This window comes from Podarcis bocagei, assembly GCF_964188305.1.
Source record: "Podarcis bocagei genome assembly, chromosome: 10".
Lineage (NCBI taxonomy): Eukaryota > Metazoa > Chordata > Lepidosauria > Squamata > Lacertidae > Podarcis > Podarcis bocagei.
In genome coordinates, this window is record NC_138135.1 from 15,446,594 (window position 1) to 15,473,731 (window position 27,138).

The 27,138-nt window shown below is 43.3% G+C and overlaps 1 protein-coding gene across 9 annotated transcripts in view; it reads right to left on the reverse strand.

Annotated features, from left to right (window-relative positions):
- SOX5 (SRY-box transcription factor 5) overlaps positions 1 to 27,138 on the reverse strand; it is a 783,587-nt gene that overhangs the window by 184,558 nt on the left and 571,891 nt on the right. For all 9 annotated transcript variants that reach the window (XM_081209974.1, XM_081209972.1, XM_081209973.1 and 6 more), the window contains 2 exons: positions 12,201 to 12,373; positions 8,054 to 8,122 (listed from right to left, as the gene is read on the reverse strand). In XM_081209974.1, coding sequence (XP_081066100.1) covers positions 8,054 to 8,122; positions 12,201 to 12,373 — 242 coding nt within the window. The remainder of the gene's footprint in view (positions 1 to 8,053; positions 8,123 to 12,200; positions 12,374 to 27,138) is intronic.

Consider the following 27,138-nt stretch of genomic DNA (forward strand, 5'->3'; position numbering starts at 1 on the left):
CTGAAAATGCCCCATGGGAGGAGTCACCTCCCCTGAGCTTTCATTGAAGCCTGGGCACCCAGGGAGGCTACAGAGTGCAGACTATTGGTCAAACCATTTACAGAACGAAAAGGACACTCGCAAAGGCCTGCTTCAGAATGAAGACATGCGCAACATGACACCTGCATCCCCACCCATGAGAATTTATCTCTCCTTTAATAATTTTAAAATGCAATTTCCTTTCTTGTTAATTGATGCAGAGAGAGAAAATGCGGGAGAGTCTTTTTTGGAACAACAATGCTGGCAAACACAATGAAATTTGTTGGAACTCGGACCAAAAAAGGATATGCCCTCCCTGTAAAAGGAGAAGAGAGGAGTCCATGAAGAAGAAGAGGAGGAGTTTGGATTTGATATCCTGCTTTATCACTACCCGAAGGAGTCTCAAAGCAGATAACATTCTCCTTTCCCTTCCTCCCCCACAACAAACACTCTGTGAGGTGAGTGAGGCTGAAAGACTTCAGAGAAGTGTGACTGGCCCACAGTAACCCAGCAGCTGCATGTGGAGGAGCGGAGACGTGAACCCAGTTCACCAGATTACGAGTCTACCTCTCTTAACCACTATACCACGCTGAACAACTTACAGAATGAACAGTTCACTGGTGGCAGTTGATGGTAGTGGTGGCAGACCACTGAGAGGACAAACTAAGTTGAGGCATCAGTTTACTTCCCCCTGCACCACCAGGGCTCCTTGTGGGAAGGTAAAACTGCAGGGAATTAGGTGGTCTCAGAGAACCAGTCTTGGGCTGTGTTTTTGTAGTAAGTTCCACAGAGTTGTATCCAACAAAGTTGTCCTGTTAGTGCAAGGACTTTGGTATGCCAAGAAGGACTTCCCTTCCTCCTCCTCTCTCTGTACACCCCTAATCTGGAGAGTTGGGAGAAAGCTCAGAATAATTTGGGGGTGGGTGCGGGGTGCACTGTGCAAGCATGCATGGGGAGAAGAAGTCCTGTTGCGCAGGCAGAAGTACTTGTGCTAACAGGTCAACTTTGTTAGATACAGCCCATAAGTCTTCTACCCTGTCTCAGGTTGGGCAACTCACCACTCAAGGGAGCCACCAGCTTTCACATGCAGAATCCAATTGGATTGACAGTTGAATCTTATTTCAATACTGATGGCGAGACAGAATTCTCCACCAGACCTTTAGCCAGCTGGCCAGATCAGCTGGCGCAGGAATGGCTGAAGAGTTCAAGAGGAGAAACTGCTGCCTGATGTTGTTGCCTCAGCTTGCCTAATGGTAGGGCAGGCCCTCTCTGCTTCTAACATGCTTGACAACCAAGCCTGCCACTTGCCCCTCGCTCGCTAGGATGGGACTGTGAGGAGCAGACAGCATTCAGAATCGGTGGAACAACAGATGATGGCAAGGATAGATTCCTGAAGCATAGTCATCTCTTTGGGTGTCACACCTGTTTATTAGATGCACAATATTCAGAGCAGCTGACATGTGGTTCCCAGCAGACTCCTTGCTGGACAATTCTCAAGGCCAAACCCATTTCATCTCAACCCTGAGAAAACTAAAATTCTAAGCGGTGTCTGAGTGAGTTTTGCAACCGATCTCTATCCTGACACTCACTATCCCCTAAAATGCAAAAGAAAGGAGTTTAATCACGATAAAAACCAGGAAGAAAACTTTTAAAATTTGGTCCAGTTTTGAACTAATAATAGAGTTCTCTGCCACTAACAGAGAGGAAATGAACTATTGAGTCCTTTTGGGGAAGGGGAGAGAGAGAATTATTTAGAGGTTTTGTTTTTAGACGGCAGTCCGTCCCTGTTGTTTGCAAAAGAAAAAAGAAAAAAAAGGTTGCAAAGTCGTGGGAAAAGCATTTGATGCAGCTCCTTTTGGGGCCTTTCTGAGTGCATCTGGTATGCTGCCGATTCCAAGTCACGTGGAAACCAGCAGCTGCTCCTGACACAGGGCAAGAAACTATCCTGAGTATATCAAAACCCTGGAATGGTGGACATCACCTCTGACAAATCCGTGAGATTTGCAGCAGGTGAGTGGCCCAGCTAAGGGCAGTTTTTGCTGATGAAGTAGCAAAGGCTCCACTGCAGTGTATAGCTTGTGGCTTTCCAGCAACTGTGGCTCAGTGGTATCCATGCGCAAGTACCCAGGAACTCCTGGTAGGACTAGGAATATCCCCTGCCTTGGAGGCTTAGAGAGCCATAGCTAGTCAACATAGACAGTACTGAACTAGATGGTTGCAGGTTCGATTCCCATATGGGAAGGTTGCATGTTCCTGCCTTTCAGGGGGTTGGACCACATGATCCTCAGGGATTCCAACTCTATGATTCTATGCCCATTGAGTCTGACTCCGTGGAAGGCACTTTCCTAAGGAATCACATGCCACGTGAGAGAATTAAGTGAATTCTCAGCTAGAGCCACTCCTGAGAAGGGCAATGCCAAATTAAGAACTGCTGCATAAATTCAGTTAATTATGTTGCCTTTTGTTACTGTATCTTGATATATTTTGAAGCTTTGTTTATGATCTGCTTTTGCGGCTCTTATGCATTTTACTTGAGCGCATTTATTTTGCTTACATACACTGTTTTCATAGAAGCAGAGGATTGTAGAATTGGAAGGGACCCCAACCCCCCGCAAAGCGGGAATCACAGCTAAAGAATCCCTGACAGATGGCCGTCCAACCTCTGTTTAAAAACCTCCAGCAGCGAAGGAGAGCTATTTAGAGAGAAGTTTCGAGATATTTATTGCTGTATGATTATTTTACTTGAAAGGTGGAATTGTGATTAGTAGTGTTAGTAGTAGACGCAGTAGAATTCTTGTTGTTGATTTGTTTAGCACCTTCTATAGAATGCTAAAGACAATGAAAAACAGTTAAAAACACAAAATTGCACCTTATTTTTTTAAGAAAGCTAAACCTATAAAAGGTAGATACTCCTGGTAAAGACTCATTTATCCAACTCGGAAAGCCTGCGGGTACAAAGATGTCTTCAACTGCTTCTGGAAAGTGCAGCTAAAGAACACCTGTCATATCTCAGCAGGAACGCTATTCCACAGAACAGTGGCAGCGACACTAAAAGGCCTTTTCTGAACTACTGCGGAGAGAGCTTCTGAGATTTTTTTGAACTTTCAGGAGAAACTCTCCCACAGGCTGCAGTGATCTGCTGCGTGTATAAAAGTGTAGAGGGGTTTACTTATTTCAGTAGAATGTGAAATTTGCATTGTATTTCTTTGTTGGGGGGGTGGGGTGGAAAGACGTTGATTTTCTTGTGGTTCACATATGCCAGCCACTTAAGTGATTTCGGTTGAAATATGAAGCAGCACACAAGTTAAATAAATAATCCACTTGCCTTTTTACTAGTTCAGGACCAAAACTTCTCAGCTGGGAACTTTCAGCCTTAACTGATTGTGTGTGTCATGAAAAACAAGGGGTGAAACTGGTACCTTAGAAGCTGCCGTAGAACTGTAGAGTAGGAAGGGACCACGAGGGTCATTTAGTCCAGCCCCCTGCAATGCAGGATTCTTTGGGCCCAACATGGGCCCTTGAACCCATGACTCTGAGATTAAGTGTCTCATGCTCTACCAACTGAGCCATGTCAGAAGTCTCTCTTGCGCATTCTGAGGACAGGGAGCAAAGCTTACTGGTATTCTTCCTCACTCTCCCTGAGCTGAGGGCCACATTTATTTCCCCAGCTGCTGCATTTAACGATACCACATTGTTACATAGTTCAGGGGGGCAGGAATAGTGTCACCCCTCTGGCAGTCGCTATCACCACCGCGACCTTCCAGAATGCTCCTTAGAATAACGCTGTGTTAAGTTATAGCATCATTCCAGGCGTTCTGAAGAATTAAATACGCAGGTTGCTGGCACAGGTGAGATTTGTGCCATCATCTGAGAAAGTCACCTGTGAACCCTAAAATAGTCAATATTTCACATCCTGCGCTTGGGGTTTCCTGTGCTTTGAGGTGGGGCACAGTCACTCCCACAAGACACATTATTATTATTATTAATTTTTATTAAACAATTTCAACAGAACAAATTATCAATCCAAATAATCAATTACATTAATTTACCACCTTTTTACTCCCCCATCCCTCCCTCTCCCCCCCCCCAAATACTTCCCTCAGCTCCCCTCTCTGATTTATTTGCACATATTATTCTCTGCATGTTAAACATGGTACATATCGTTACCTTATCTGTCATGTATTCTATTAATAAATTTGTGGATGTTTATTCAAAACCTGCCAGGGAGTCCAAGTCATTTTGTTGTTTTTTAAAGTAATTTGTAGAAAGTTCCCAATCTTCCTTGAAGTCACGACTGTCCTTCTCATGTAATTTATGAGTCACTTTTAACCCAATTTTTAATGGGGTTACTTGCCACATAACTCGTTCGTTTTTAACGTTCTCTATTTGTAGCCCACCTTTCCCCAGAAAAAAGATCCCAGCCGGTTTACCGTTTCACAGGAAAATGTCTGAACTGGGAGATGAAGCCTAAGAGCTGAACAAGTAACATTGACTGTGCACCCACCACATACCGAAATTGTATTTGAGGTGTCTGGCTTTCTCTGAAGAATCCTGGGAACTAGAGTTAGGGGTGCTGGGAAGAAGAGTTTGAATTTGATATCCCGCTTTATCACTACCCAAAGGAGTCTCAAAGCAGCTAACATTCTCCTTTCCCTTCCTCCCCCACATCAAACACTCTGTGAGGTGAGTGGGGCTAAGAGACTTCAGAGAGCATGACTAGCCCAAGGTCACCCAGCAGCTGCATGTGAAGGGGCGGAGACGCGAACCCGGTTCCCCAGATTACGAGTCTACCGCTCTTAACCACTACACCACACTGGCACTGTAGCTCTGTGGGGGTAAACTACAATTCCCAGGATTCTTTGGGGAAAGCCATGTATTTTAAATCCATGGTGAAAATGAAGCCTTCATTGGGAATGGTGGATTTTGGGGAACAAATGTGTTGTGTGTTTTTGGCATATTGTTTAGAAAGCCTAAGATAACAGGGTGGCTTTTTTTTCAAGTATAAATCCTCATCAGTCCGTGCTAGATTATTATTTTTTTAAATAGTATTTCTAGTAAACTATTATCAAAGGAAATTTCCTCTCCTTGCAGAATAATTTATCCAAAATTGCTATGACTTTAACAGACCTTACAGAAAATTGGCTCGGGTAAATGGAATTCCTTTTTTTCACTGGAAAAATAAGACACATTTGTTTCAGCATCTTAATCATTCAAATGCATGATAATTAAGCAGCAAGCCTAATCTTACAGAGTTGTTTCCTCACTTCTGGTCAACTTTCTGGGCTTGGAAGCAGAAGTAATGGACCAGAAATGGACCCCCCTCTATGGGAACCTGTAAGTTACCTCTTTTGTCCATTTATCGGCTCATGCGGGACCAACATGGATAGCTGGCCCTGATGAACACTTGCGGTTCCCGACCCCTATGGTTGCAATTTCATGGGCAGTCGTTTAATTTTATCCTGATTCTAATTTTTAAGCTGTATTTTAATCAATTGTTTTGATTGTGTTTTAATGTATTTGACATTTGATGTTAGCCGCCCTTAGCCCGGTCTTGGCTGGGTAGTTGTGTGGGTCTTTGACAACATGTGTGGGGTTACATCTTAAAGGCTTCTCACCATCTCTGGCTTCTTGCACATTTTATGAAAGCAAGCTACAATTCTCAGGATGCCATTTCCGGCATAGATACTTGCAGTGAACTCAGACTTGAATTACAGTATCTGTGGACAGGCATCCCAGTGCAGAAAGCTACAAGTCCTTTCAACCCATCAGAGAACACTGAGGCTGCTAGGAAGCAGCCCCTCTGATTCTAGATTTCCTAGAAAGCAAGAGTTTATGTGGGTTGTTCTGCCCTGCTAGTGAGCCAGAGCATCAGAATCCAGCTTCACCCAGTGAATCCAGTTCAAGCAGGAAAGCTGACAATGGAGATGCCCAAGGGGTCTGGACTCCGCACATTTCTATGGGAAATGGCCTGATCCATGCCTTTCAGCCTAATGTGGAATTTAACAGGTCAACAGATTTCACACTTCTCTGAAACCTGATTCCCAACAGTTGAAATGTATCCAAGTATGAATTTAAATATGTATTCAGAGAAAACAAACCTTTTAAGAGAAACTACACACACACGTGTATTTAAATACATTATTTGGAGAGGTGTTTTTTTAAAAAATCATCTGCAGATTAATGTGGAAATGTAATGGAAATTTGAAAAGTAAAAATAGGTGAAGTTGACATGAACCAGAATCAGAAAGATTTGCCTATGCCTAGTTAAACTAATAAACAAGATGATGTAAACTCTCTCTCTCTCTCTCTCTCTATATATATATATACATATATATATGGTCAGGAATTGTTTTATTTCAGAAACACAAAAATGAACCTTAGTGTGGAACATAAGGTAAAGGTAAAGGGACCCCTGACCATTAGGTCAAGTCGTGGCCGACTCTGGGGTTGCGATGCTCATCTCGCTTTATTGGCCGAGGGAGCTGGCGTACAGCTTTTGGGTCATGTGGCCAGCATGACTAAGCCGCTTCTGGCGAACCAGAGCAGCACACAGATACACCGTTTACCTTCCCGCCGGAGCAGTACCTATTTATCTACTTGCACTTTGACGTGCTTTCGAACTGTTAGGTTGGCAGGAGCAGGGACCGAGCAACGGGAGCTCACCCCGTCGCGGGGATTCGAACCGCCGACCTTCTGATCGGCAAGTCCTTGGCTCTGTGGTTTAACCCATAGCGCCACCCACGTCCCAGTGTTTATTTATCAATAAACTCATAACCACAAATACTCAAAATAATCACTGCTAGGGTGAAATAAAGTTTAAGGTAGGTTGGGAAGTTGATAGGTTAAGGGAAGATACAGTTAAAGGGAAGTGCTACTTCTCTAAGTTCTGTTTGAACCCTGTTCTGTTCTGAAATACAATGCCAGCCTTGGCCACAGATGATAGATTATGGACTGATTATGGTCACAGAAGCATTTGCTCTATGTAACAATTAATGCACATACCAATCTCTTACTTTAAAAATAACTAGATTTTTTTTTTTTAGAAAGAAAAGTTCCACTTTTACAGAACACAATCAAAAAGATTAAGATGAAAACAACCTTGATAACATCTATTACAGATTCAGCCCAAATCTAAATCAGATCTCAGAGCCTTCAGTCCAATCCAGTTAGGAGCATGTGATAACTAGAAGAGGAATTGTGCAAACAAGACTGAACTGCTGCTGTTAGAAAAGGAAAGCTGGGAGCTGGTTTTAATCCCCACTGCTCTCCAGTTCTCAGTGAAGAGGGTTATTGCTTATGGCATGGCTGTAGAGTCCGCTGGAGCCTGCACATGTTGTTAGATCACACCGTCTTTATATCTAGTAATCATCCATCAATGTCATCTCACACCCTTCCTGGAGCATACTACATTATAACATATGAATCTCCACATGAACAAACCAACTTCCACTCCTGTGTGAAATTAGGTGCTTAAAAGCAATGAACTTGTTTACAGAGACACAGCCCCAGCCCAAGATGTTTCGCTGTCTGAGATGATGGACAAAATGGCACTTCTACCCCCACCTCCCGGCTGGACTGCTGTTGACCCTTACTTCAACATTTGAAACAGGGCAGCATGCAACACAGCTCTGAACTCTTAACACCTCTCCGCCTCCTCCACCACTCCCCAGCATCTGCTGCCTGAAGCAGTTGTCTCATTGCGCCTAATGGGAGGACTGGCACTGCAAATATCAATTTTCTAGTTACATCTGTAAGAAGTCCTGCAGCTCCTTTAAATACTAGTAATAAGAAAGCCACCATGCTTTCATAAACGGCTAACTCTCCAAGCCCATTTTTCATGCTTTCTTTGTAAGGGCAGGCATACCAATATACACACAGCAACATCCATAGATTTGGAACCAGCATCAATCTACTTATACTCAGATATGGTTGCCTATTTATTGATGGCAATAAATTATTGAATTGGGGGTAGTAGAAAAAGGCACAAAGAGAGACAGAGAGAATAAAAACAATGGATAGACTCAGAATCTCTGACCTGGATCTGTTGCTGGAGAAGGTTGATTTTGTGTTGCTGCTGCAGGAGCTGCTGTTGTTGCCTTGCAATCTGTAGGGTCAACACACAACAGTACTTAACAGGAGTCTAATTTGCAGTCTGAAAAGGCACATTTGCCCTCCTCCATTTAGACCTTTGCCCACAGCTGGTCCTATCCAAATAAAGACAATGAACACTTCCACTCTGTCACCAAATGTATTTAAAAAAAACATGTTTAATGGCACTGTCTCCTATGCATAACTGTTAGAGTAGGAATGTGGGTCTTTTGCACTCAATAATAGTGAATACTTCAAAACAGAAGCAAAAATACATTGTGCCTAAATGCCACCTGTCCCTTTAAGGTGGTGCTCATTTTTATTTTATTTATTCAATTTATACCCGGAGGTCTCATAGTGGGCAGAGGGTTGGCTTTGTGTATTTGCAAGTATTTTTGTGTGTGAATGTGTTTGCTTATCATGTGTTTTCATTTAAACACATGGCCTTGGTCCTAAATGGCCTCAGTTCTGTGCACCTGAAGGAGCGTCTCCACCTCCATCGTTCAGCCCGGACACTGAGCTCCAGCTCCAAGGGCCTTCTGGCGGTTCCCTCATTGCAAGAAGTGAGGTTACAGGGAACCAGACAGAGGGCCTTCTCGGTAGTGGCGCCCGCCCTGTTGAACGCCCTACCTTCAAATGTGAAGGAAATAAGCAGCTATCTTTTTTAAAAAAGACATCTGAAGGCAGCCCTGTTTAGGGAAGTTTTTAATATTTAATGCTGTATTGTTTTTAACACTTGATTGGAAGCCGCCCAGAGCGGCTGGGGAAACTCAGCCAGATGGGCGGGGTATAAATAATAAATTATTATATTATTTAGGCTCATGCTCCTAAACATGTCGTAAGTCTGGCAGAAATGACCGGCAGAATCCGAGATCAGGGAGAAGAAGTGGTGGAAGAAGACTGGAAGAAATTTAAAGACTATTTGCAGAAATACTGTAAAATTAATGAATGTTAAAGGGATGTTGGATTGAAAATAAGTGGTATTGGTAAAAAGATTAATAAGAATATGTAAATACGGATTGACAATGGTTGGAAATATATAGTTATAAATAGGTTAAGATATTAAGTAAAGATAAATGATAGAGGGTAAGGATTTGCTGAATTAAATATTTGAACTGGAATACAAAAAAGGGGTGTGTGAGGAGGTCAGGAAACAAGTAACTGAAATATAAGACATGAAAATATTGATTCTTTTTTCTTCTTCTAACTTTCTTTTTACTTTTTATGTATTTTGTCTTTGTATTTTTGTATCTCTTTTTCTTTTATTATTGTTATTCTGTTCTATTTTTTATCCTTAATTCTGTAACTTTTTATTGTTTGTAAAAATTCTAATAAATATCTTTTTTTAAAAAAGAAAATAAACATGTCGTAAGTCACTTGGAGCTCTTTTCGTGTAACGAGTGAGTAACGTGTAATAATAATAAACCACAAATCCGACAAAGACAGGAGGGCAGAGTCGTGGAGTGAGCCTTGTGGATTCCGACTCTGCTGTCAGAGACAGTATGCACCTGAAGACCAATTGTTGGGATCCCCAGTGTGAGAGAAGTGCCTTGTGCCTGGGTCCTGCGTGCCAATTTACCACAGGCATCTGGTTGGCCACTGTGAGAACAGGATGCTGGACTAGGTGGCCCATCTTCTTGTGTTTATGTTGTGGACTCTCCTTCCTTGGGAGGTTTCCAAGCAGAGTTTGAATGGCCAACTGTCCTGATGCTTCAGCTGAGATTCCTACATTGCACTGGGTCGGTCTAGATTGAATAAATGACTCTTGGGATCCCTTCCAACTCTACAATTCTATGTTATGTGCTAATACATTTCCCCTAATATATGCATTTTGGGGTTGTTGTTTTTAAGGTCGCTGGATTTTTGTTCTCACCTTCATTAGGCTTGTCTGCAGTAAAATACAAACTGAATGAACTTCTCCTACATCCCTTCTCCAGTGTGCTTATTTCTAACAAATCACAGGTGCCAACTCCTAGGAGCTGAGGTTGCTTCGCCCCCCCCCCCGATAAAATATTTGAGGGGAAATAATGGAATAAAAGGAAAATGGAATAAAAGGAAACATCTTGGCAGAATTGCCGTATTTTTTGCCCTATAGGACGCACCAGCCCATAGGACGCACCTAGTTTTTTGGGGGGGAAATCAAGGGAATTTTTTTTATTTCCCCCCCAGGTTTGCGCAGCCATCCCCAAGCTAGAAGAGGGAGACGGAGCGCTCCGTCTCCCTCTTCTGCCTTCAGGGACAGCCTCTCTAGCCTCCGTGGGGCAGCGGCTTGCCCCGCTGTTCCCCGAGTTTGTGGGGCTGGCGGGGCTCCGCAGCCTCCAGATCAGGCTGGGGAATAGTGGGGTGGCGGCGCTCTGCCTCCCCGCTATCCCCCGAGCTTGTGGGGCTGGCAGGGGGGGAGAAGCAAGCTTGCTTCTCTCCCCCCGCCGCCAGCCTTCAGATCAGGTCGGGGAATAGCGGGGTGGCGGCGCTGCGCCTCCCCGCTGTCCCCCGAGCTTTTGGGCTGCAGGCTGCTGCCCGCAAGCCTTGCGAGCCCGCGGGACATCCCGCCGGGCTTGCAAGACTTGCGGATAGCTTCCTGAAGCCTGGAGAGTGAGAGGGGTTGGTGCGCACCGACCCCTCTCGCTCTCCAGGCTTCAGCGAAAGCCTGCATTCGCCCCATAGGACGCACACACATTTCCTATAGGGTGTCCTGTAGTGCGAAAAATATGGTAGACTGATCCCTGTATTGTATAAATATAAGTTCGTAGGGAGGCAAAAAGAAATTATATAAGAAATATGTAACTGTGCGGTATAAAGTAATGGATAGATAAAGTACAGTGAGATTAATTGGAAGTCAGTTTTAAATTTCTTCTCTATAAGTTTTATAATTGTGTTCAGTATCAGGAGTATGTATTATGGTGATTATATTAATCTTGTATCTTATAGTGTGGTGGTTTGTTGGATTTTTCTGTTACTTGTTTGTTTGATTGTATGTTTGTTTACTTGTATGTATGTATGTTTTCTCATAAATGCATTTATTTTAAATTAATAAAAATAAATTAAATTAATTAAAATAAATAAATTAAAATAATTAAAATAAATAAATAATGTATTTGAGGGGGCATCCCCCTAAGTTGATGGGCATTGCCATTCAAATGGTGTGGGTGGGTGTGCCACGTCACATGATCAATTACACAGGGTTGGGTTTACCTGCCCCGTCCCAATATTTTTTTCAAGTTGGCACCTCTGTCATTTATACTGTGTCCATACAGGCTACTAATCCTGATGGCTGTGCTTCATTTCCCCTGCCAGAAGTGCTATGCTTCTGAATACCAGTAGCTGGAAACTACAGGAGGAGATAAGGCTCTTGCAGTCAGATCTTACTTCTGGGTTGACAGCTGTGACCAGCGTTACTGAAATATACTCGGAGCCGAGTGTGGATTTCATGCTCTTTATTCAGCTCATAGTAGTGAGGAATGCAAGTTTCCCCCAAATGTCTGCTTTATATACATTATTTACACAATGGGCCCCACATGATTGGCTAATTCTGGGATTCTCCTGTAGGCCAATCAGGTTGCGGATTAACTTCCACCAGGAGTTGGATTGGGTGGCTCTTGCGGACCAATCAGACTGCTGCCTTCTGGATCCTATTGTTCTAGGACCAATCAGACTGCTGCCTTCTGAATCCTATTGTTCTAGGACCAATCAGACTGCTGCATTCTTAATCCTATTGTTCTAGGACCAATCAGACTGCTGCATTCTGGATCCTATTCAGCTCAGCATATAACAATTCCATAATGTGAAATGCTTAAAGTTGCTAATTTGTGCGCGCGTGCGCGTGCGCACACACACACACACACACACACACACACACACACACTCTAAGTTAACGGATACTTTTTCATGCATTTTAGCCAACTTTTCATTCATTCCCTGCCCCCCATCCTCCCAATAAATAACTGAACTAATTCCTGGGCTCGGATTCTGCAATATTTCACACCTCCTTAAAATAAGGATATGTTAATGGAGTGTTACTATTCTCTCCCCCCCCCACACACACACACTAAAGAGGGGGACTAGATTAAAAGTCCCTTTTAATAATAATCACTCACCTGTTCCTGTTGCTGCTTGGCCAGCTCCATTTGCTGGCGCTGCTTCTCAATTTGTGAGGCCGCCAGCTTCTTCTGCTCATCGTGAGCCGCCAACAGCTGCTCCCGCAAACTGGTCAGCTGATTGATCATGCCCATGAGCTGCCTCTCTTTCTCAGCTAGGCTCTCTGGAGTCCCTGAGCATCATATGGTGACAAAAGGTAAGGGGAGGAGGGGGAAGAGAGAGGGAAGAGAGAATGAGAAGCCAGAACTGGGTACCATTCCAAGAGGACAGCTCCTGTAAGGCACGGCAGAAAATGCATCTTGCCACACAGGCATATGTTCGGGAGACTAACCCATTATTTACTTACTTACTCAAAATATTCTGTCCCTGTCTTTGCTGTTCATCCAAGTGTCCTGATCTAGAAATACTTGGGCAATAACAGTGGCCTCCCTGTACGACGGCACTGTGCCAAAATCTGCCTCCCAATTTCTCATTAAGTTTTCCTCCCTGAAAAAAGCAGCTTCCATTTTTTTCTGTCTCATTTTCAGGACACTTTAGGATTTTCGTGGGTACATGGTTTGGACTCGTTTTATCACTGTGAAGTAGGTGTATGTCTCTCTCTCTCTCTCTCTCTCTCTCTCTCTCTCTCTCTCTCTCCATGAATCATTCTTCAGCACCCTGTAGCCTCCCTGGTTGCCTGCACTTTCTGACCTGAAGAAAAAGAGTTTGGATTTAAAAAAGGATATGCCCTCCCTGTAAAAGGAGAAGACAGGAGTCCATGAAGAAGAAGAAGAGGAGCTTGGATTTGATATCCTGCTTTATCACTACCCGAAGGAGTCTCAAAGCGGCTAACATTCTCCTTGTCCCTTCCTCCCCCACAACAAACACTCTGTGAGGTGAGTGAGGCTGAGAGACTTCAAAGAAGTGTGACTAGCCCAAGGTCACCCAGCAGCTGCATGTGGAGGAGCGAACCCAGTTCACCAGATTACGAGTCTACCGCTCTTAACCACTACACCACACTGGCTCTCCCCAAGGGCTTTATATCTCACAGTGGCTTCCTTTTGGCTGTAGCTGAAGGGTGGACACCTGGGGAGGCTGCAGTGTAGAGAGACAAAGACGCTCACAGACACCCAGAGGCATTAACTTCCAAGGAAGAATGGATGGGCCGACGTTGCGCGTGTGACATCAAGACGTCGGGAGGAGCCAGGGGCAGAACCAAAAGCAGAGGCAGCACAGTTCTGATGGCTGGCTGCTACTCCTGCCGCCACCACTAGCCAGGGGATGCTTCCCTGCTCCTCCTGCTCTGGGGCAGGAGGAGAAGGAGCCAGCCCCTGAAGCCACACAGCGCTCAGCTCTGCACTTGGCCTCCTCTGCCACCTTTGAGCACTAGGGACCCCCAGCGCCCTCCTTTTGTTGAGGGCCAAAAGGGCTCAGCCCTAGGAGATGATGTCCCTGCACACAGTTTTGTGTGACCTTGAGAAACTTATTGCCAGGGAAAAACTAAGTTGATTCTCAAAGACAGACAGCAACACAAAATCAACAATAAAAACAAGCTTAAAACTAAAACCGCAAACCAAGACACAGAAATAACACATATAATTGCCAATAGTTCATCAGTCAAAAAACCCAATTGTTTCAAATTATCCAAAATTACCCCTGAAGGCTTGTTGGAAGAAACAAATTTGTGCTCCCTGACCAAAGCCAAGAGGTCTTCCAAAAGGGAGCATTCCATTGTTTATGTGTCATATTGGGTCTGGATGAATGTGTCAATTGCAGTTTCTTTCAGTTTCTCATTTTTCCAATCTTAAATTCTCCACATTTCCTCATGAAAATCTTCACGAAAGCCAAGGCCTTCTGAACTACATTGTCAAGTGTTAGAGGGGGAAAGACCTGTCCATTTTAGTTTCTTCCACTTTGAAAATCTGTCAGCAATTTAGCGTGAATAAACACATTTTTGTATGCTGTTTTTCTTAATGTCCACAATTTTGCAATTTTCCTAATATAATGCATTTTAATGTTATTTTCACTAATGTGTACATCTGAAGCACACTGCCCCCCAATATATGCATTTTTTATAAGTCCTGGTTGGAAAACTGCATTGCAAAGTTCAGTTAATTTTTGTAGGATGGCTGTGTTGTGGTTCTCATATTGTTTCAGAAAGTTCAAATTTGATAGATATGGATTTAATCCATGAGCCGGATCCAGAGGGCAATTGGGCCTGATCTGGCCCGCGGACCTTAGTTTGCCGACCCCTATGTTAGGGCATTATTGCCTAAAGAGTGGTTGCTGCATACAATGACTGTCACCACATAGGAGTCATGGAATTTCGTTTCTGTGTCAGAAATTCATCTCTCCTCGTACTACGCAGTCCTCATGACGTCTGCTAGAAATGCAATCAGTGGGATGAAACTATAACACTTTATTTACAGTTTCCCCAAGCTTTGTGTGAGAGAAAGGGAACAGCGCCGCATGGTAAAATATTAAGAGAAAGGGAGGGAACCCTTCTAATTTGCAGTTTTCACTTCAAACGCCATCGGAGACCAAGGCGTCGTTGCCGCAATGTGTTTGCCACCTGGACACGCAATTAGACTGAAGTGTCTGTTACAAGTCTTTGCATCCAAAGAGTTGTTATGCAAAAGGAATTAGCAGCTCCCCCCACAAATGCTACAGCTGGAATTCTCCTAAAAGGGCAATTCCTCAATTTCAAGATCAGCTATACAGAAGCAGTTACACCATTGGCCTTCATGTCATAAAACATGTTTGATGTTATATAAATGCTTCGGCAGGGAGATAAGTAAAAGCACGTAGAACAGAGAATTGGAAATCTGAAGAGAGAAGAAATGCAGAATTTGAGCTGCATGTCAAGACAGAAATTGCCAGCAGACCCAAGGCAATTCACCTTCCACTTCTGCAGAAGAGACCTTTCCACACACGCAAAATCCATTTCTTAGCATGCAATAATAGCTGTGTTCCTGCATGCACCACAGATTCCAATGGTGTGATCTGCGATCAACTTTGACCTTCTGAAAAATATATGTAGCCCCCTTAATCTACCTGGGATGCGTATGAGAAAAGATACAGTCTGTGGAAAAACCTGAAATCACAGAAGTCAGAGTGGAGTTAAAATGGACCCACTGCCACTCCCCCTCTAGTAGCAAATTGGCTGGTTGTGTGCTGATTATTCTGAAGGTGAAGTAGGGACACACACACAATAATAAGATAGTGGTTTCTACAGGAGATTACCAAGGAATTAAGTTTGGATTTTTTAAAAAAAAATGTTAAGAAAGTGCTTGTTTTTGTGTGAAGCTGGTCCTAAATTTGAGCCCTTTAATGCTAAGGGGAGATTTCACTGGGGTGGGAAAGGAAGAAAGGTGTATTTTCCCATTCTTTCTCTCCTGAAGCCTCCCCCAACCCTGTGAGACGCCAAAACTGCTAGAAGACTTCTGCATGGGATGGGCACTTATACATCAGCCCCAAAGGGGAGATGCATTACCAAAAGAGATGTTGGGAGACCAATATTCTCTCCTCACAGAGCTACTGTTATTAGAGATCCCCAAGAAGAGAGGTTCATTGCTAAACCACTCTGGAAACTGTAGCTCTGTGAGGGAGAATACTGGTCTCCCCACAACTCTCAGCACCTATAACAAACTACATTTCCCAGAATTCTCTGCAGAGGAAGCCATGACTGTTTGAAGTAGCATGATACGGCTTTAAATACAGAAGTGCAGATGGGGCCCATCCGCTATTCCACACTGATGCAGTTACATCTAAAGTCAGCCACTCTGACTAAGTCCCAATGTAATAAGTTTGATCAAAACTAACTTAAAGAGTCCCATTGCCTTCAATAGGACTTAGTTATGGCTACATGTAGCTGGATCAAGTCTGGTTTATTTGTTTATATGTTTATTAAATGTATTTATTTATTTAATGTTGATAGCCTTACAATCAAGGGCTTGGATGATGATGGACATTCAGCTTTTCTTTTTTAATTTTAAAATATCTGTACCGAAATTCTGTTTTCATCAATATGTTAGGCATATGTTCCTGGATTCAAACATACAATCAGTAACAGCCATCTACATTTAATTTTAAAAAGTGTACCATTTCGAACAACAGTAATTAATTTCCTGCATCACTGCAGGAAAACGGGGATATAAATTAGTAGCAGCAGTAGTTGTATTTATTCAATTTATATACCACGCTTTACAAAACAGCAATGATAAAAACGTCATAAAAACCATACTGACGGACAGCCTAGTAGCAGAATAGTCACAATAATAACAGCCCTCCCTCTACACACTTTCATGGCCAAAGGCCTGGGTTAAAGAGGAATGTTTTTGCCTGCCTTCTAAAGACATGTAGTGACAGCACTAGGCGAGTCTATCTGGGGAGAGCATTCCACAAATGGGGAACCACCACAATAAAGGCCTCTTCTCTTGTTGCCATCCTCCAAACCTTTCTGGGGAGAATGAGATAGAGAAGAGCCTCAGAGGACAAGTGTAGGGGCTGGGTCAATTTGTATGGGGGAGAGCCAAAGTAAATAAAGAAATATATAAATGCAAAGTAAATAAATAATACACAAATAAACAAAGAAGCCGAAGATGCAGATCAACTTAAGAAAGAATAAAAATGACAGGTTGAAATTGAGGCTATTTCTTTTTTTAGTTACCCAAGCTGGCTGCTAAAATGCCAAGTTGCACACACATGCGCCTCTATGCCAACGCAGGAACATAGCTCTCCAGTGCGAACAACTCAACTATCAAAATGAGACTTTATTTTTTAACTGAAAGGGGGAAGGCGCACCAAGGCTTAATGCATTTGCAGCCAACCTATTGATTGGCAGGTTGTCACAGTATGACGTGCCTCTGCCTGCTCACATCGCCAGCAGAGGAAAACGGGAGAGCGCTCCCGCTTTCCCTTCCCTCTTGTCTCAAGGCTGAAGACGACGACAGAGACAAGCTTGATGAGCTCAAATATAATACCTCCGAACATACCCCTCAAGTTACTCTAATTGACAGGGACGTCCCTGCTTTGAACCTAAGCTTTTAAGCTGTCCCTCCATCCCTTATTATCCTTGCAATACCCCCTGATTTTTCACCACGGGTTCCTGTGCTTCTCCATTCGCTGGCAATGTCTCTTCAGGACTCCAAGGAATGATGGTTGCGGGAGGCGGGGAAGAAAGACCCAGTTCAAACCAGAACAGGGGCAGGAGACGGCTCTTGTATTCATGCCCTGCTAGTGGGATTCTCAGAAGTATCAGAATGTCCACTATGAGAGCAGAATGCTGAACGAGAGGGGTCTTTGGTCTGTGGTTCTCAGCCTCACTCCCTCCTCTCGATTCTGCAGAATGGGGGTAACAGTAGCACTGCCAAACTTACAGAGCTGTTGTAAGCACTGATGAAATGATAAACGCGTGAAGTGCCTTGAAGCAGTATATAAATCCTAACTATTGATTTATGAAAAAAACATTATCTATATTGCCAGCTCATACAGAACATCAAGGTAGTGTCCAATAGCATAGTCAATGAACATAAAGTGTCATAAAACCATACAAAATAACCATTGGAATGGCTGGCTAATCAAGAAAATATAAACAGCTGCAGAGGACTGTTGGCACAAAAAAGTTCTCAAGAACCAATGGATTCAAGTTACAAGAAAGGGGATTCTGACAAAACATCAGGAGGAACTTCCTGACAGTAAGAGCTGTATGAATGGACTCCCTTGGGAGGTTATGGACTCTTCTTCCATGGAGGTTTATAAGCAGAGGTTGGATGGCCATCTGTCAGGGATGTTTCGAACTTCAAAATGGAAAGCGTAATGCTGGTGGTCAACCAAAGATGTTTAAAGACTGTCTCAAGGCAAATGTAAAAAAAAAGAAGTATAAACACCGACAACTGGGAAACACTGGCCTGCGAGCACTCCAGTTGGAGAACAGCCTTTACCAAAGGTGTCATAGGCTTTGAAGACACTCGAACTCAGAACGCAAGGGAGAAACTTGCTAAGAGGAAGGCACGCTTGGCAAATCCACACCGTGATCAACACCCGCCCGAGAACCAACGTCCCCACTGTGACTGCCTCCAGTCACTTACGGACTCATTGTTAAAACCGTGTTTATGGAAGACAATCTTACTTGGCTATGCGTGGTCGCCAAAGAAGAGATTGGGTTGGACTAGATGACACTTCCAATGCTACAATTCTATGACTCCATGAATATTGTTCCTATTGCAGAGACCTCAGCTATGCCCTCCAAATTCCTTATAACTCTTCATGCTGTCCATTCAGAAGCCACCAGACACGGCTGGCACTTCCATAAGGAAAAGAGAGGTGATGAATTGGTGCTCCCTCAGTTCACTGCTTGTCTCTGCTGGCCAGCCCTGTTGCCACCCACCCAGTCAGCCAACATACCCCGTACCTTGCTCTAGCAAGGACCCAAGGAATCCTTCTCTCAAAGTTTGACATTCTGGGCAGAGTGACCATGAGAGCACCCCTAAGCATTGACACAGTGGCTAACAATGCCTAAAATTTAAACTATGCCACCCCTGACAAGAACTGCCAAGGAAAATAAAGAATTTATTTATGTATGCTACAACATCGGCAAGAGTCTTGATTGCACAAGGATGGAAGAATGAGGAAACCCCGACAAAAGAACAGTGGCAAGAGAAATTGATGAACTATGCAGAACTGGCAAAATTGACATGCAAATTGTGAGACAAGGACAACTGTCAAAATAAAAAAATTCCTTCCAGTAGCACCTTAAAGACCAACTAAGTTAGTTCTTGGTATGAGCTTTCGTGTGCATGCACACTTCTTGAGATACCTGAAGTGTGCATGCACACGAAAGCTCATACCAAGAACTAACTTAGTTGGTCTTTAAGGTGCTACTGGAAGGAATTTTTTTATTTTGACTATGGCAGACCAACACGGCTACCTATCTGTAAAAGGACAACTGTGACTTTAAAGAAGACTGGGAGCCTTTTACAAATTATTTAAAAAGACAACAAAATGAACTGGACTCCTTGGCAGGTTTTGAATAAACATACACAAATTTATTGAGGGTTAACATAGCATAGCTGTTAACTTTTCCCTTTTCTTGCGAGGAATCCTATTCGGAATAAGGGAATTTCCCTTTAAAAAAGGGAAATGTTGACAGCTATGCATAGTAGACAGATAATATAAGGATGTGTACAATTTTACAAGCTACCAGCATGAGTTTGACCAAAGTTCAGGAGGCAGTGGAAGACAGGAGTGCCTGGCGTGCAATGGTCCATGGGGTCATGAAGAGTCGGACACGACTAAACGACTAAAAAACAACAATTTTACAATATGCAGTTAATATAGGTTGAGAAATTAGAGAAAGGAGCTGAGGGAAGTCTTGGGGGAGGGGGGAGGGGAGGGGGAAAATGGGGGGAAATAACGAAGATGATTTACTTTGATAATTTGTTATGTTGAAATTGTTAATTTTTTTTTTAAAAAAAACCAAAACTATTCCACCCCTGATATTAGGCATTGTTAGCTACGGCAAGAATTCATGTCAGCGGCACAGGCACTTTCACAGCCACCCCACCAAGAATGCCTAGCTCTGAGGGAAGCCTCCACCAAATCATTCCTTTTGCAAGGGGGAGAGAGAGCATCCTAAGGGGTGCTTCCATAACCACCAAACTAGCTGGACAAGAAACCAACATAAATAAGCTGAGATGAGGGGCTGCCGCTGCCACAATGAAAAGGGTGAGGGGTGGCAAAGGTGTTGCCGGCTCAGATGGCACAACCTCTTGCACTGGCCCTGCTGTCAGAAATACATCCCATTTCACTACGTAGCAGTGAATAATATAGCTACGTATGAAGCTATATTATGCTGAGTCACCCGACCGATCCATCTCAGCCAGCGCTTAATACTCTGACTCAGCTTTCTAAGATCTGAGGCAGGGGTACTTCTAATTCCCGCACCTAAGGTCCCCCCCAATAGCTGGAGATGCCAGTCACTGAACTAAGAGACTATTTATACAAAGAAGTGTTCGGTCACTAGCCTAGATGATGATGATGATAATAATAATAATAATAATAATAATAATAATAATAATAATAACAACAACAACAACAACAACAACAACAACAACAACAACAACAATAATAATAATAATTTTTTATTTATACCCCGCCCTCCCCAGCCAAGGCCAGGCTCAGAGCGGCTTACAAGCAGTAATAAAAACAAGTTGAATGATTACAACTTAAATACAACATTAAAATACAACATTAAAATAATGAAACATTAAAATATTAAAATGTAGCCTCATCGCAGGAGGAGAAGGAAAGGAAAAAAGAGAGGGAGGGAATCAAATTGGCTCCAAGCCAAAGGCCAGGCAGAACAACTCTGTCTTACAGGCCCTGCGGAAAGAAATCAGATCCTGCAGGGCCCTGGTCTCATGAGACAGTGCCGGGGCCAGAGTTGAAAAGGCCCTGGCTCTGGTTGAAGCCAATCTAACTTCTTTAGGGCCTGGGACCACTAGGGTGTTGCTATTTATGGACTTTGAGGCTCTCCGTGGGGCATACCGGGAGAGGCGGTCCCGTAGGTATGAGGGTCCTAGGCTGTGAAGGGCTTTAAAGGTCAAAAGCAGCACCTTAAATCTGACCCTGTACTCCACCGGGAGCCAGTGCAGTTTGAAAAGCACTGGGTGAATATGCCCCCATGGCAGAGACCCCGCGAGGAGCCTCGCTGCAGCATTCTGCACCCGCTGGAGTTTCTGGGTCAGCTTCTGGGTCAGATGCGGCCTATCAAGCATAATGAAACCCACCAGCTATATATAATGGAGAACTCCCTTCCCGTTGCTTTCAGCTCCAGACAGGCAGTAAGAAAAGGAGAAGTTGAGAAGATTATGGGTTGCCCCAAGTGACTGGTGGACCACAAGTTCTGCATGCCTGATCATCTGGCTTAACCCAGGTTCAGTCTTAACCAAAAGGTCTCCATGTCTCTCTGATCACGACATTCCTCACAGAGATATTGCTTGTTAGTACAATCATGTTTGGGGTGTGGGGAATTGATGCTAAGAATAAAACAACGAAAATCTGTACTTGCCTATTCACTGCTCATTCAACCCCCTATTGCTAAATTTCAGCAATGTCGCTTTGCATTTAGACTTTGTTATTTTTAGTTGTTAAAAAATGGGTTTGTGAGAGAAGACCCTTGTTTCACAATCCATGAGGATTTTACAATGTCTTCCCATCACCTCACCGTCCTTCTGAATTAAAAGTGGCTGAACACCCCAATCCTAAGCGTTCTTAGGATTCCCTTCCCCCAATGGAATTTGCTTCTCAATAAAAATAAATGTTCATGAATGATTAGCTGTACCAGCTGAGCGTGGGGATGTTCATGAGAAAGCATCTTCCACAGTGAAGACAGCAGTGGTGATGTCTATGCAGAAGAAAATTTCATTGAGTTTACCTGGGAGTAAGTATGTATCACAGGAATGGGAGACCTGCACCTCTCTTCCTTAAATGTTGCTGGACTACAACTCCTGTCACCATTTAACCATGATGGCTGGGGCTGTTGGGAATTTGGAGCCAAACACATCTGGAGCGCCATAGATTCCCCATCACTGGTGCTTCAGATTACGGCCTTGGATGCAAACGCAGTCTCCGATCTTCCCCTCTCTGCGTAGCTTGAACAACAGGCTACACATCCAGCTGTTAATTATTACAGATGCCAATGCCAGGTAGAATTCGGTTTATAAGGAAGGTTTGAGATAATTGTCTGCTCCACCAGAACAACAAGGTGCACTTTTGAAAGCAAACCTAATGGATTTTTGCAGCGTCCCTCACATGAACCCGTGCCAAAAATTAAGAGAGAGCATTATTGGGGAGAGGACTGACAACATGGGAGAAATCTGACAGAAGTAGCTGCAGGTTTTAGGGATACCTCCGGGAAGCCTATTGCTCGTCTTGTGGATTGAGCTATTGAACACCACAGTGGGTTCTCGTTATCTCTGTAATACTGCCAGGTTTAACAGCGAGGGCCGGTTTCCGACCAAAATTAAATGCTATTAAGTCCAACTGATTTCCAGAAGTGAGTTAAATGCATCCCTCATTCTCTCCTATTGAATTTACAGGGGAGTGGGGTGGGGAAGAAAAGGCGCACATCCCCCTCTGATACGGATCCCCCAGTTGTTTCCCTTTCAAGGGTCTGATCAGGTCAACCCCTCTTTAGTGATACTGCAACATCAGTATTCACCACCCATGCCCTGCACCCTGAAGTCACTGGGATCTGAAAAGTGCTTAGCTTTGGGCTGAATTGTGTCTTTGCCCAGAAACAATATCCATCAGCTGTTCAAAATATACACAGAAAAACAGTTAAATCTACCTCTGAGTCATTTCACTGTCAGAGTAATGAAGTAAATGGCTTTTGAATTGTTATTGTCTATCTTTCAAAGAAGCATCAGAAAGTACAGTGTGCTATTATTAAACCTAGACAGATGCAATAACATTGTATTAAAGTCGTGGCATAAAATATGACATTTCTTTTTTTGTGTCCCCCCCCCCTCAAAAAAGACAAGTATACTGAGGATTGTTTGTGCCCACCTCCACAAAGTTATCCTTATTGAAACACTCTTTTGAAAAACAGCACACAAGTGGGATAGATTTGTGTGTTTATTTAAAAAAAGTATGCTGTTAATAGTTTCATCTGATTTCCCTCCAGCACTCCACCAAGGCCCATGCAAACTATTCTCTAAATTTGATATTCATTTTTAAAGCAGTATATCTGACATAGCCAATCAACATACATCAATATAGGTTAAAAAACGTTTAAAAATAATCCAAGGCAAAAACATAGGGTGAACATGAACCGGGCAAGTAGCTGTTAGAAAGCAATGCAGTCTGGGACCACATTAACAGAAGCCGAGTGCCAAGATCATAAATAAGAATGGGAGAATCGGGCAGTTTCAGTTTCTCCTAGTTTCTCATTTTCCCCAGTCATGAATTCAGTTCTCCACATTTCCAAATCAGCATGCTATTTTTTTAAAAGCAAAGAAGTCCTAATAAATATTGGCTTGAAGTATGCTTCCCAGAGGTATAATTTTTGGCTCCTGTGGAAACAGTATGCTTGTGGTCTCATTCTCCAGTTCTTATCTTCTCAGCCTTTGTTTCCCCACAATGTCATTATATCCAACTAGTGGTTTCATTTACAGGTAAATCCATGCTGACATCATTACATCCCGTGCAGGGCCATGACATCATCACCATCAAATTCTAAATTGCCTCGGCCAATCAGATTAAAATGGCAATGTGGACAAATGAGGCTAAGGGCTGTGAGGGCAAAAAGGACAAGGAGAAGGAGGACATCCAAACAACAAGAAGGTGTTTGCAGCGAATGCCAGAAACAGCTGAAAACAAGAGGCTTCTGGAAAGGCATGAAAGGAAACACAAAATAAAGTGAGTCATTTTGGCTCAGCACTCCTCTGTTAGGACAGCTAACAGGAGTTGTCTTTTTTGAAGATTTTAGAGACAGTGAGAATTTGTTGGGCTTATTGTGATGGATGTTTCAGTACTGCACAGGGCAATTCGCCTGCTTAAGTAAGGAAGAATGGATTTCACACTTTTCCTAATACATCCACACACATTTCTGGTACTGGATGTTTCCAACTGTGTTTTCTTTTAATGGATGTTCTTCATTCTAATCTAAACACACTGAATACTTATGCGATGGTTCTATGCAAATGTAAGTACTTCAGCAAAGCAGTATTTGCCAGCCTGCTGCTGTCCAGATGTTATAGGCTACTGCAGCTTCCCCTAGTCAGGATACCTGTTATATTAGACAGGTTTCGATGGTGTTTCCTTCGTTTTTGCTTCTCCTCCATACCTCATCCAAGTGCCTGAAACTCAACATCTTCAAAACCACTTGAACACAGACCTCATTCCCAGCCATACCATTCGTCTACCAGCATAGTGTGATAGGAATTTTGAGGTCTTAGATATATGTGAAATGTTCATAAGTGTACCAACCAAGCACATACATAGATCAGCACAGGAAGACCGACCTGGAACCATTTTGATTCCCAAACTGTCCCAAACTGACCAAATGTTTTCTCTGCAAGGTCAAAGGAAAATGGAAAAACCTCCCCATTGTCTTTTCCTTCACAAATCCTGTCTTAAGGGTATGTCTGTGTTTGAATAGGGTGTGAGCCTGTGACATGGCCAAGGAACTAAGTATTTATCATTACAAAAGACTAGCCAGGCTCCCCAGGCAATCCAATCAAGTAACCTGCCAGACAGGAGATAAAGAAGGACAGGAGAAAAACAACATTCAAATTTCTGTTTTAAGACCGCCTTTTCTGTGATGTAGGTATGACGTATCTGAGGGGTAGTCTTAGGTTACACCCCTTCTGTGATGTATGTATGATGTTTCTGGGGGTGGTCTTGATCTACAGGGTGGCAATTTCAAAAGTCTTTATAAGGCCTTGCACGCCATTTTTTCTGGGTCCCTCCTCTCTCCTGCGTGTGAGGGGAGCACCCTGTTGCAACAGCTTTAATAAAGATCAGGCTTACTAGCTGCTTTGCTTCTCAATATTCTCTGGCTGGCCTCTGTTATCTTCTCCTACCAATAGGGAACCTGTGTAAGGACTCTATATGGGCTCTTGGATACCCCATAAGGGAAAAGGGCATTTTTTGTTTACAACAATAGTCAACCCTGACTGGTAGCAGGGTTTTGAACAGGGAATCCCTCCCAGTTTCACCTGGAGATGATGGGGACCTGCTGCCTGCAAAGCTGGTGCTGAGCTATGACCCTTCTCCAAATTCAGCCGAGGCCTGGGGCTGATGACTCTGCCAAACAGATGCAAGGTAGTGAGGACAAGGTTTAGGTTGAAGCAGGAGGTGGGGAACTGTATCCTTAAGCTTTACTCTTCCCAGAACTTTTCACCTCAGGGAAATATGGCTGGGGAGAGGCTTAGTGCAGACTCCCAGGCCTCTAACTACCGGGCTACAGCCACATCCTCCAGGCTCTGCAGAGGCCTCTTGGAGGTGTCCCCCTCCTCACACCCTCTCCCCCTCTGGAAATATTTCTCAGGCGAGAGCCTTCCCAAGGCAGATGCCTTCCATTACCAACTCCAAATACATTAAAGAGAAGCCAAGGGAGAAGAAACAGCATGGGCTGCAGTAAACACTGAATGTATCATAAGGAGTGACAAATAATTACATGCATCCTACCTCATTTGATTAAGAATCTCTCTGCCCCTCCTCTCCCTCTCCCTCTGTCCCCCATTTGAAAAAACAACAACAGCCACAAAGCTATCATTAAAAGAGAACCCAGTAGTTCTGACACATCTGGCAAAAAAAGAGAGATGCATTAAAAATTCCTCAAGAACAAATAAATTACATTCACATAGCTACTCTGAGGGCACGCTGCTTTACAGCATCTCCCAGGGAATCTGTGCTGTATTAACTAAAGGGTTTAAACCAACATTTGTCCTCTTGAATAATCTCCTTATCATGGCTCTCTCCTCCTCCTCCTCCTCTTCCGAAGGGAAATGTGGTGAACCCTTGTAGCTTTCTTGTCTTCAGTTTCCTGATTACAAGATCCCAAGTGTCACGCAGTGGATTACCCTTCATAACCGGAGCGCTGTCCCCCCCCCCCAACACCTTGCTTGTCTTTCAACTTGTCCAGTGTTACTTAAATGGAATTATCTGTCGCAATCCGTATACAGAATCTGCCTAGCCCACTTATCTCAAGTTTCTGTATGTCACCTAACAGATTATCCTTTTTAATCCATACATCGAATCTACATAACATATGTCTTTAATTCACAGGCTCTGATGAGCTATAGTATCACTGAATGGATTATTTCTCTTAATCCATTATTGGCAGTTGTAAGAGCGTTCTCCAAAGAGAACCCACTGCCCCATCTTGGTGACACTAGCATACAAGGGTTTAGTTTTCAGCAGACTAGAGGCCTGTCATATGTTAGACACAGCTTGACATAAGTACCTGTTACTGATGTCCTCTACGCTCCACGATACAGAGCTATACTGTTCAAATAAACGTCTATTTCAGGACAAATGGGATTTAATGAACTAAGATTAGGCGTGTTGAGGCCACAATTCTGGTGGTGTTCCTTTTAAATCTGGAGTTACCGCAGTGACATTATCCACGTCAAAACCAGTTGTAAGCAGGTGAGACTGAGGGTCAATTTCGTCCCAGTAATACGAAACTTTCTAGTGCAACCTATGACTTGGAGACAAAGGTACCCTTTGAGCCAAACTACACATTACATGGGAGATCTGCAATGGAATCTCCCAAACAAAATGTGAACCGAAGCACCAAAATCCTTTGAATTTCGCACTGCTGTAAATTTTGTGAATAGGTTTTCCATCTAAGCAATGTATAGAAAAACACATATACTATTGTAAAGTGTGTATATAAATGTGTGCGCATGTGCACACACACACAGTGGTACCTTGGTTCCCGAAGGGCTTAGCTGATGAACATTTTGGATCCTGAATGCCGCAAACCCAGAAGTAAGTGTTCCGGTTTGAAAACATTTTTTCAGAAGCCAAATATCCATTTTGGCTGTCGGCATTGTTTTCGGGGCCAATCAGCCAATCAGAAGCCGTGTGTTGGTTTTCAAACGTTTTGGAAGTTGAACGGACTTCCAAAACGGATTGAGTTTGAGAACCAAGGTACCACTGTGCGTGTGTATTCATGAAAACAGCATACAGAAGTGCATTATGCACATTAAGATAAATTGTACTAAAATGTTGATGCAATTTCATTAGGACTTTATTTAAAAAAATAGCAGACTGTTGTGGAAATATGGAGAACTGAACTCAAAATGCTTTTTTAAAATGAGATGTTGAAATTGACAGATCTACCCACCACAGTTAAGAACAGCTATGGTGTATGTGTTGAATTGGACTGGGGACAGCAGAATAAGGAGAAGAGGACAACTGTTCTGCCTGCAATATTTTCCTGAT